Genomic DNA, 12597 nt, shown 5'->3' on the forward strand with positions numbered 1-12597 from the left:
ACATCAAAATTCGGGGGGGGGGGGGCAAAGATGAAGCCAATTTCCCCAAATCAAGTGAAAATGACAGTGAAAAAGTAAAAATAGTCCATATAGCACCATAAGAGCAAAGATATACTGAAGGAAACTGACCTGTTTCTCTGGATGCTTGAATTATGCAGACTTATCTTAGTTTTGACAATTTTTTGCGGAAACTAAATTTCAGTTGAGGAGGCAAAATGAGGTTGGGGATGGGGGCGGCAAAATGAGGTCTGGAGGGGGCATCCCGTCTTTCCAAAGAAATTCAAACCCTTCTATTTTTATGTTTTAATTTGTGAAAAATAAACAGTTAGATAACCATTAAGCTAATTTTTAAAAATTACAATTTAATGTTTACAAAACATAATCACAATAACTACGAAATATACTTCCAGAGACTTTGATCAAAAGGATGGAATGACTGAAGGGTTGATAAATCTTGTCTAAGGACACAAGCGAAATTTTTAAAGTGTTGGATCTAGACAGATCTATAAAGGGAAAAGACAATTTGCAGATAGGAAAGATTTTACTTCTTTGCAGTGCTCCCAATATATTATTGAACAATATGACAAAATATCAAGGGGATGGTTGACAGCAAGAAATTAAACTCTAAAAAAATTCTTTAGGGATTTCAGGGGGGTAGGCCCTAGAGCCCCACCCTCCAAATACAGCACTGGTCATTTCCACATCCACAAAATCACACATGCCCTTAACCTCTCAGATCTAAAAGATCTAGTGGAAAAGAAACAATGAATAAAATTCAACGTAATATACCATGGTTTCTTTCTTTGTAGATGATTGTGTTTGTTTCAAAGAATTTTCACCTTCTCAGTCATTTGGCTAATATTTAGGCTAATGTTCATTAAGAGCATTGTTTTTGTTAGTTGTGGATATTGATGAGTGGCTTGCTTATGGAGTTGAATTTCTTTGATTTTAGTCATTTCGTTTGTTTTTATTCTGTATTTAAGTTTTTTCTATTATTTTAATTTTCATTTTATTTTGTTTCAGATCCTCATCTCTCACATTACTAGGATATCAATAATTATATTTGGAAAGAATGTTGACAGGTAACCAAATAGAACAAAATAGTACACATAGTACAACAGTTACTACAAAGTTATACATATTGAAAAAAAAAACAACTGAAAACTGTCAATAGAAGAGAAGGAATAATGAACTGATAAATAGAAGCTTGCTGTATATTATAAAGTATGAAAGTTATTATCATAGTTTTCTTGTACTTTTGCATGCAGAATATGGATATATCTGAACCTAATCATAAGTGGGATACAATTGTCATTGTAGGGTAAAATACTGAAAATAGAGACAGTTAAATGCCACTTCAACAGTTAAATCACTGTAAAACCTTCATTGTACAAACTAGATAGTGAAAGATAGAAATGGGGTCACAATTAGTGATAAGGAAAAAGTTAAAGAAAGATGGGTGGAACATTTTGAGAATGTGCTAAACCGAGATACAGTTGCAGGAAAAGATATAGATAAAAATGAAAAAGTTTGTGATACCTTGGATGTGAAGGAAGATTTGTTTAGTGAGGAAGAATTAGCGACAGTGCTAGAAGGATTAAAAAATAATAAGGCCCCAGGTGCTGATAGTATGATTAATGAGTTCCTTAAATATGGTGGCTCTGAGGTTAGGAATAAGCTACTGAAGATTATGAACATGATTTTTGAAAAAGGGGAAGTACCCAATGATTTTAGGAAAACCTTAATTAAACCACTGTATAAGAAAGGTGACAAGAGTGAATGTCGAAATTATCGAGGCATTAGTCTGGTCTCTGTAGGTAGCAAATTACTGAGTAATATGATACTTTTTAGACTGAGACATGCTGTAGACAAAGTTTTAAGGGAAGAACAATGCGGTTTTAGAAAAGGTAGAGGATGTGTCGACCATGTTTTCACTCTTAGGTTAATAATTGAGAAGTCCCTTCGTTGTCAAACACCTTTGGTCCTTAGTTTTATCGATTATGAGCAAGCTTTCGATTCTGTTGATAGAACAGCGTTAACAAAGGTCTTATCGTTATATGGTATACCAGAAAAATACATTAAAGTGATTTGCGCTATGTACGAGAATAATACTGCTGCGGTTAAGGTAGGAAATGAGGTTAGCAACTGGTTTTGTATTAAATCAGGAGTTAAGCAGGGTTGTGTTCTATCCCCCTTTATATGGATCATTTTGATGGACTTCGTCTTAAGGAGCACAGGAAAGGCAATTGGAGACCATGGAATCAAATGGGGAGGAAGAACGCTCCTGGACTTAGATTATGCTGATGATTTAAGCATATTAGATGAAAGTGTGAGCAAAATGAATGAATTTTTAGAGGTTTTACGAGTTCAGGGTGCTAAAATAGGCTTGAAAATTAATGTTAAGAAGACTAAGTCACTAAGGTTAGGAATAAGTGAAGATGAGCAGGTGACCTTAGGTAACGAAAAGATTGATCAGGTTGGGAGCTTCAGTTACCTTGGTAGTATTATTAGTAAAGATGGTGGGAGCAGTGAAGATGTTAAAAGTAGAATAGCTAAAGCTCAGGGTGTTTTTTCACAGTTAAAAAAAGTTTGGAAGAATAGAAAGATAAGCCTACAAACCAAGATTAGAATATTGGAAGCTACAGTGATGACAGTGGTCAAATATGGCTCTGAAGCATGGACACTCCGAAAAGCAGATGAAAATTTACTAGATGTTTTCCAGAGAAATTGCCTACGGATTGTTCTGGGTACCCGGCTGACTGACCGTATTTCAAACAGTAGGTTGTACGAAAAGTGTGGTTCAATCCCGCTTTCTGGGGCTATAATGAAAGAAAGGTTGAGATGGCTAGGCCACGTTCTACGGATGAAGGATGACAGATTACCGAAGATTGTCCTTTTTGGCCAACCGTCTGGGGCTACACGGAAAGCAGGTCGTCCTTGTCTGGGTTGGGAGGATGTCATAAATAAGGATTTAAAGGAAATGGGAACTTCCTGGGAGGGTGTAAAGAGGGAGGCTTTAAATAGATTAGGTTGGAGGAGGAGCGTGCGTAGCTGTGTTGGCCTCAGGCGGCTTGGTGCTGCAGTGAGTTATTAGTAGTAGTAGTAGTAGTAACCCACTCAATAGTAACTGAAACTCTTAAAAAAAAAACTCCAGAATTTTTATACCAATTGATACATTAAAAGAATTAGATTTTTATGCTGAATTCAATTATAAAAGTTTCATCAAGTTTAGTCTAACCCATCAAAAGTTACAAGCCTGAGAATATTTGCTTTATTTTCCAAAAAAGGGGAACACCACCTAAAAGTCATAGAATTTTAATGAAAATCACACCATCAGATTCAGTATATCAGAGAACCCTACTGTAGAGGTTTCAAGCTCTTGTCTGCAAAAATATAGAATTTCATATTTTTTGCTAGAATAAAAGTCATGGATGCATGTTTTTTTTTTTTGACCCAGTGGTCCTAGAATATAGCAAGAGGGCTCATTTAAACAGAAATTAAAAGTTCTAGTGCCCTTTTTAAGTGACCAAAAAATTAGAGGGCAACTAGGGGCCCCACACATACTCATTTTTTTTCTTAAGCCAGCCAATCAAAATTTTGAGATAGCCATTTTGCTCAGCATAGTCAAAAAATCTAATAACTATGTCTTTAGATGTAAAATGACCGCCCAGAGTCCCCAGGAGAAGGGCTGCCAGTTGTGAACTTTGCTTATTGTTAACATATAGTTTTTGCTATTGGAAACTATACAACCATTTTTGGGGGGAGGGGTGTGCTTGGGGTGGATTTCTAGGGGGAGAATCTTCCCTGGGGAGGGAAATTTCTGGGGTGTTAATGTTCCAGAGGAAAGGTTACACTGGGGGGTTGTGACTGAACTATTATACAATATTGTTTAATTCTCTTACATTCTCTCTGCCAAATTTCTTATGTGGAGATGTTCTGGGGGAATTATCGACTGGCCTTTTTCTGCCTGTTTTGTTTTCTGGGAAATAACTCCATGAAAGAGGGCATTTCTAGAGTGACCAAGAAACCAATTAGAGATTAAAGTCTTATTTAAATGAAATAATGCTGAGGACAATTTTTCAGGGTGAATTGTCCACAAGCAATTTTACAGGGAGGAGGGATTCTCAGCAAGGATGGAACTGTTTAGAGGGAATTTAATAGGGGGGGTGCAATTATGTTGGATGAAATTTCCACAAATGAGTTTTCTGTGAGGAAGAGGGGTACATTTCATAAAGGTTGAGCCAGATTTACTGGCGCTATTTGAAAAACGAACAGAAACTATGCCATATAGGAAGGGTCCCCCCCCCCAATACCTTACTCTTTATTCTAAGGTTTGACTGTTTACTAAAATGAAAACACAGGGACTGTTTCATTAGAATAGGAAACTTTTTTAAACTGCTAGCAGCTTTAGTGTCAAGAGCAAGGTATTGACGAGAGGGCAACCGTTTATATCCGGTGTGAATCTGCCAAAATTAACAGGCAAATTTTGTTTCAATTTTTCATGTACAGTAAGCCAATTTTGAAACTGCATTAGTTGAAAAATGTTCAGAAATTAAATTTTAAGAAGTTTTTTTTTTAACTGAAAGTAAGGAACAACATTAAACTTAAAACAAACAGAAATTATTCTGTATATGGAAAGGGGCTGTTCCATCCTCAATGCAATGCTATTTATGCTGAATTTTTTATTGTTTTAAAAAGTAGAGTTGTGACAAAGAGCCAAACTTTAGCATAAGGAGCAAGGCATTGAGGAAGGGAGAGACCCTTTCATATACAGAATAATTTCTGTTTGTTCTAAGTTTTCATGTTGCTTCTTACTTTCAGTTAAAAAAAAACTTGTTTTTTCATCAAAAAGAAACAGTTGTTTAATTGTATATATTATTAATTTTGACTTGTCAACAATTATTGTTGTTAATTGTATATATTATAATTTTGCAAATGTCAATTTGGATTTGTTGATGGATTTTTGTGTGTGCATGAAATAGTGTTCCAATATACAGAAAGACTGTAGAATTGAGAGAAATACAGAAAGAAGTAAATTGTCTAATACAGCATTGGATTTATTTAAATTTTCCTAATAAGCATAAAATCAGCTTGAATATTTTGACCATATACAACACAAACAATTTTAAATGAACAGATAGTACATAGAGGAGCCTAATCATGGAAACACACTTTAAGCTTGAGCCTAAACTTGGATATGCTGCCTAACCCTGGACACAGGATCTTAAAATTTAGAGCAAAGTATCTAAATTATAGATTAACTCTAGCATGGATACATTCAATCTAGGGAGATTGTTGTGAAGCAAAATAAATGTATTTATGTATGCTGGGATATAAGGTTAATTTTTGTTTAAGTTTAACTGTAAAAGAAAAGTTTTTCCTACTTGGTACTCAGCCAACCCTAACTAACCCAGTTCCAACCATCAGTCAGCCCTAGCTATCTACATCATACTGTCCATACTTATAAATCCCTCTATATGAATCAATAATTTTAATTAAAATATTTGTCCAAGATCAGGTGTTCAAGTATTTGGGGTATTACCCAAGCAATCTTTTTATTTAGTGGTGCAACTCTTTTACTATTGTGTTGTTTCTTCCTCATGAATAGTTGTCATACAGGATTTCTGGCAACAGTCTATATTATTGGCTCCAAAGAAGGATACATATTAACAAAATAAAGATAGTACAATTAACAGTGCATTTTTCAAATGTCAAATTTGTATCTGATCCCTCTCCCCAATAGTCCCAGATATAACCCTTGATAATATATCTTTTCATTGTTTTTGATCTTGTGATACATGATATAATGGGTAGCTAAATTCCTGACCACTAAAATTAGGCACATGTCATTGCAACAAAATTGAGTGATAACTATGCTATATAAAAATGATTTAGATATACTAATAACAATAGAAGGAAATGTGATAATCTTATTAATGAAAATATGCTGCAGATTACTAAGTAAGAATTACATTGCTTCCTTTTAGTTTTCTATATATCCTATGGCTATATCTACTGTCATTGGGGAGGGGAGAGGGTCAGCAGTGTATTGGCTTTCACTGGAGAAGAGCATCTCTTCTGGGGGGGAAACACTGTCGAAAGACGAGTACCATTACATTACTTAAATTATGTTTTTTGTGTTATTTATAATAGCACTAATGATAATATACAGCCCTCCCGTAATAGTTTAAGATATAGATGTAGCATATATAGAAAAATAAAGATCCTAGAAACAAAGTTTTACTTTAGAATATGCAGCAATTTTCAAATAATTACATTTTCATCTTTCTTTCCTTTGTCATGCATGATTTTATATCATTTTTAAGTAATGAAATTATTAGATGTAAATACTAGGCTACCCAATAATTTATTATGGTACAATTCTTTTCTTCATCCCTTAAGCTGTGTTTATCAAAATCTGAAAATCAAAGCAGTTTAATACAGCAAGATAACACTCATCATATATGCCTTAAATCTGCCAACAATAATAGCCAACCTCAGAATGTTCACTGCTAAATTGAGGTACTTATTTATTTTTTACTGTTTAGAGTATTTAACAGATAAAATGTGCTTGTTAACCATAATGAAGGAGCAGCGCATTGTAAAAAAATCTTAATTTGATATTTGGAAATACCATAAAATAATGAATCTTTAGACACTACTTTTTTATATTAAATTTCTTTCAGTAGAGCAAGCAATCTAGAATGTTACCATTTTTTTTTTAATGTCTGTTTATACTGAATATTCCTATGTTGGTTGTTTTTATCAGTAAATTTAAGGTATAGATAGTAAATACAACTTTTCTGTAATGTTGTGTTGTGATTTTAAAACTTAAGAAAATGCAGCTTAGTTATGCTTCCAAATTTTGTTTAAAGCCCTTAAATAGATCCTAGAGTGTCATTTAATTTTTTGTCACTTATTAAACAAAAGTAATGACATTGAAAGTGATACCATACCCTTGTATTCCTGAACTTTATCCTCCTTACTATTATAATAGTTGTTACCCTGAGAAAGCACAATACTCCCATTGATGGTCATATAGGTTGTCCTAAAAAGTACATTATAGCTTATAATCTTTTTAAGTATGATTTTTTCAATTAAAAAAAATTGTTGTGCTGAATTGAACTCCTGAGTCTTGTGAGAACAAGTCTTATTAATAAGGCTCTTAAATTAGGTCTGTGAGTAAAATAATTTTTATGTTTGGAAAGACAATGATAAAATCTTTGAGGAGTGTATTCATCTTGTGCTAATATGAATAATGGAATTCTTTTTAAATTTATTGTAGCAGACAATTTTATAAAGAAAATATTTAGTGGTTGATCTCTTCTGGGGGATTAAATAAAAAAAATAAGTTTTTTTAAATGAAAGTAAGGAGCGACATTAAAACTTAAAACGAACAGAAATTACTCCGTATATGAAAGGGGCTTTTCCTCCTCGATACCCCGCTCCTTACGCTAAAGTTTTTTAATGTTTTGAAAAGTAGAGTTGCGAGAAAGAATCAAACTTTAGCGCAAGGAGCGGGGTGTCGAGGAGGAAAAGCCCCTTTCATATACGGAGTAATTTCTGTTTGTTTTAAGTTTTAATGTCGCTCCTTACTTTCATTTAAAAAAACTTATTTTTTTTATTTAATTTCTGAAAGTTTTTGAATTAATGCATGTCTGATTTTGGCTCCCCGTACATAAATTACTAAAATGAAATTTGCATATTAATTCTTTTTTTGGCTAAATGGCTTTCTCTTAGTTTTGATCAGACGATTTTGAGAAATAAGGGATGGGGAAGGAGGTCTAGTTGCCCTCCAATTTTTCGGTTACTCAAAAAGGCAACTAGATCTTTTAATTTTTAACGAACGTTTTTATTAGTAAAAAAAAACGTAACTTAAGAATTAACTTACGTAACAAACGTACATAACTTACGTTATGTTTTATCCCAATTCTTTAAGAATGACCCCTGAATCAGAAAGGCTGTAGAATAAATAGTTGAAATTATTTAAAAATTTTTTAGCATAAAGAGCAAAGTATTTATCTCCTCCTAAATACCTCGCTTGTTATGCTAAAGTATTTTTAGAACCCTTCATATGCTTAATAATCTCTGTTCGTTTTAAGTTTTAATGCTTCTCCTTACTTTCAATTGAAAAAACTTTTTCATGTTTATATTTTCATTGTTTTTTTTTTTTATAGTAATGCTAGAAAGTCCTGCGCCCTTTTCATTGAATTTCTCTTCCCCCATGAAATACTCCTCTAAGGAAAGATCCTCCCATATAGCCCCCTCCCCTGAACCCCACACCCAAACCAAAAAAATCCCCCTGATAACGTCGGTACACTTCCCAGTAACCATTACTGTATGTAAACATTGGTCAAAGTTTGTAACTTGCAGCCCCTCCCCCAGGGACTGTGGGGGGTAAGTCATCCCCAAAGACATAGTTATTATTGTTTTCGACTATGCGGAACAAAATGGCTATCTAAAAATTTTGATTTGTTGACTTTGGGAAAAAAATGAGCATGGGAGGGGGCCTAGGTGCCCTCCAATTTTTTTGGTCACTTAAAAAGGGCACTAGAACTTTTCATTTCCGTTAGAATGAGCCCTCTTGCAACACTCTAGGACCACTTGGTCAATACGATGACCCCTGGGAAAAAAAAAAAAAAACAAAAAAAAAAACAAATAAACACGCACCCATGATTTGTCTTCTGGCAAAAAATACAAAATTCCACATTTTTGTAGATTGGACCTTGGAATTTTTCTATAGGGTTCTCTAATATGCTGAATGCGATGGTGTAATTTTCGTTAAGATCCTATGACTTTTAGGGGGTGTTACCCCCTATTTTCCAAAATAAGGCAAATTTTCTCAGGCTTGTAACTTTTGATGACAAAGACTAAATTTGATGAAATTTATATATTTAAAATCAGCATAAAAATCTGATTCTTTTGATATATCTTTTAGTATCGAAATTCCGTTTTTTAGAGTTTCGTTTACTATTGAGCCGGGTTGCTCCTTACTACAGTTCGTTACCACGAACTGTTTGAAAACACTATAAAAAAACAAACATAGCCCAGTACTGCTAGGAATCATATTTTAAGCTCTTGAAAAGTATGATAAAATTCTAGTTTAGCTACTTTTTGCTATCTTGGAAAGGGGTTATGTTAGTGAAATAAAACTTATTTTAAAGTTTATATTCTCCAGTGTAAAATTTATAAGCAATTATAAATTTTACACTGACAATTATAAATTTACAGACGTAAAGCAATTTAAAGGATGACCTTTAAAAATATGTGTGTTATAAAAGTGAAACCTTGCAAAATAGATCTTCTGCTTAATTGAAGTACAACAAAATTGTTTTCAGCTTCATAACTTTGCTCAATCCCATTTTATAAGGTTTTAAAGATATACAAATACATTTCCTAAATTTTGAAAAAAAACATTGATATGGCTCAAAATTCTACTCAAATAACAGGAATTGCATTTTCAGAACTAAAGGTAGAGATAAAGCAAATAGTAACTGAGAATTAAGGTAAAATGTTGTTTTGTCAAAATTTCAATAGGTTGAAATAGACAAATTGCAGGGCCCTCTAGAGGGAGAAGGAGTGAAGGTGGGTACTTTAAAATACCTTCCCAGGACATACTTTAACCTGTAGACCCATCCCTGAAAGTTTCATTTTCCTAACCTAAACCATTTCCAAGATAGCAAGATGTCAATTAACTAGAATTTTACCAAAACTTGCTAAAAATTAAAGTTTTGTAAACAAAACTAGGCTGATCAAGGTTATAAAAATCAAACAAAAAGGAAACATAAATGCAAGAACTAGTGTCATTAGGCTAGGCCTATTCTAATTATTGTATAGAATTTACTTCAAAAGAGCTGCTTTTACCTGGTGATGCTATTAACTAACACAATGCATATATACTAAACATGGGCTAAAATAAGGACTAGGCTATAATGACACTAATCTTATCTTTTTAACATGTTCCAATCAAAAGTCACTAACTTAGGCAGTTACCGGATTTTTAAACGTTCAAATAAGATTTAGTAGATGTGTTCTAAACTTCCTAATAATAATAACCTACCCTAATTATTGATAAGTTAGACTAGTTCCAGAAACCAATGGTAAACTAAGAAAATCAGTCACCTGTGACAGTTTATGAAAGAACAACGAAACTCCTGAACCTTGGGACTCGGAAGAAGAGTCCCCAATTTGATCAGATATCATTGTTCTACTTTCTTACTAAAAAACAAATAAATTTGAGGACAAAACTAATTAGAATGAAATGATTCTATTTCTTCAATAATAGTCTACAAATAGTACGATTAAAAATTCTTCAGCGTTTTCATTGTTTTTCTTAGAGCATTTTCGGTTTTTGGTGGAATGCGCTAGATTCGTAAGAATTTTCCAGTGTGACTATTTTTTTTTTCAATATGTTCTTAGAGAAGTTTCAAAATTTTGGAATTACGACAAATACTCCTTGTGTGGCCTCCTAGTGGCGTCCAGGTAGACTTTTCAAGAATGCCAAATCAGTACTGTGACTGACAACGGCACTGCAAGTTAAAGAGGAGCAACGTCTCTTGAGGCAATTATAGCTTAGAAAACGACAGAGCCTTTTCACTATATTTTTTACTTAACAAGTTTTTTTCATTTTGGTGAGCTTTTTTGGGCATCAAAATTTTTTTTAGCTAAGTTATTTATCATAGGCTGCTTCCTCGAAAATAGTTAAATATTTATAGGCATGGTAATATAACGAGTCTGAGGTAAAAGGCTTGAGATTGCCTGTGCACGATTTCTACTTTTCTTGATAAAAGAGCATAGCCAAACGTGGAAATCACGCCACTAACAAGATAGAACTATGATTTAACAAAGCTTTCATTCGTAATTGAGGTCCCGTTGTTTAGGATTCACCAAAACCTGTTGTTTGGATTTAATCTCGCTTTATTGCTTTTTCTAGATATTAGAAGATGTACTTGTCCCTGTCTTATACTCGCTAGTAGCATTGTCTTTACAGAGGACATACAATTTTGATGATTGAAATAATGTGAAAATTACAAATTGGAATATTAGAAAGTTATAAAACAGCTGCCTATCATATTGACATTTGACTGATGAATCCTGAGATTTTGAACTGCGCTTATTGGGAGTTTCGGCAACTTACATCCAAACAATAGAAAACACAAAACTATGTGATATAGAGATTATTGATTCATGCCGGAATGGTTAGGTGCATTAATGGGTATTAGGGCTTATAATGATCAACTAAATCCTTAAATCTTGCTGAGACTGCGAAGGTATTAGTCATAGAATGCTAGTTGCTCAATTTGGGACTAAAAAGTGCAAGATATCAGCCATAATAGATTATGCCCGCACAGAACCGACAAGCGTAGATTGTAGTTACTCAGATAATTTTTAATTATAACTTCAGAAAAAAAATAGACATGATCCCTAGCATAAAAATTGTTTTTTACTGTGGAATTTTCATTTTCATGCTGATACAAATAAGGAAAACAAGTTTCTAGCCTGGGTAAATTTGATGAACAAAAAGAAATTGCAATGATTATTGACTGTTACCAATTTATCACACGGTTTGTGGTAACAAACTGTAGTAAGGAGCGACCCGGCTCAATAGTAACCGAAACTCTAAAAAATTGAATTTTGATACCAATAGTTACATCAAAAGAATTACATTTTAATGCTGATTTTAAATATAAAAGTTTCATCAAGTTTAATCTTACCTATCGAAAGTTACGAGCCTGAGAAAATTTGCATAATTTTAGAAAATAGGGGGAAACACCCCTTAAACGTCATAGAGTCTTAACGAAAAATCACATCTTCAGATTCAGCGTATTAGAGAGCTCTTCTGTAGAAGTTTCAAGCTCCGATCTACAATAATGTGGAGTTTTGTATTTTTTGCCACAAGACTGATCACGAATGTGTGTTTATTTGTTTGTTTTTTTTGTTTTTTTTGTTTTTTTTTTCCCAGGTGTGATCATGTCGACCCTGTGGTCCTAGAATGTCACGAGACGGCTCATTCTAACGGAAATTAAAAGTTCTGGTGTCATTTTTAAGTGACCGAAAAATGGGAGGGCACCTAGGCCCCCTCCCACGCTCGTTGTTTTTACAAAGTCACGAAATCAAAATTCTAAGATAGTCATTTTGTTCAGCATATTCAAAAAACCAAAAAACTATGGCTTTTGGGACGACTTACTCCCCACTGTCCCCATGGGAGGGGCTGCAAGTTACCAACTTTCACCAGTGTTTACACATAGTAACAGATATTGGAAAGTGTACAGACACTTTCAGGGGGATTACTGTTTTACTGTTTACTGTTTTGGTGTTTTACTATTTTAAAAGTAGAGTTGAGAGAAAGAGTCAAACTTTAGCGTAAAGAGCAGGGCGTTGAAGAGGGAACAGCCCCTTTCATATACAAAGTAATTTCTGCTCGTTTTAATTTTTAATATTTCTCCTTACTTTCAGTTAAACAAGAGCTAAGAGCTCATATGGCACTTGTGACGAGGCGAGAAGAGCTAAGAGCCAAGAGATCATATGGTATGAGCTCTAGCAAAATTCTATGAATCAATAGATTGATTTAAAAAGGAAAATAAGAGGCTTAATGCC

At 33.7% G+C, this 12597-nt stretch overlaps 1 protein-coding gene across 1 annotated transcript in view; it reads right to left on the minus strand.

Moving 5' to 3' along the window:
• Nucleotides 1-10296, minus strand: part of LOC136024878 (protein RER1-like) — a 35729-nt gene extending 25433 nt beyond the window's left edge. Inside the window, exon 1 of the mRNA XM_065700410.1 lies at nt 10123-10296. Within this exon, the coding sequence (XP_065556482.1) occupies nt 10123-10203 (81 nt within the window). The 5' untranslated portion in view covers nt 10204-10296. The remainder of the gene's footprint in view (nt 1-10122) is intronic.
• Nucleotides 10297-12597: the final 2301 nt, after the last annotated feature.

This window comes from Artemia franciscana, chromosome 1, assembly GCF_032884065.1.
Source record: "Artemia franciscana chromosome 1, ASM3288406v1, whole genome shotgun sequence".
NCBI lineage: Eukaryota > Metazoa > Arthropoda > Branchiopoda > Anostraca > Artemiidae > Artemia > Artemia franciscana.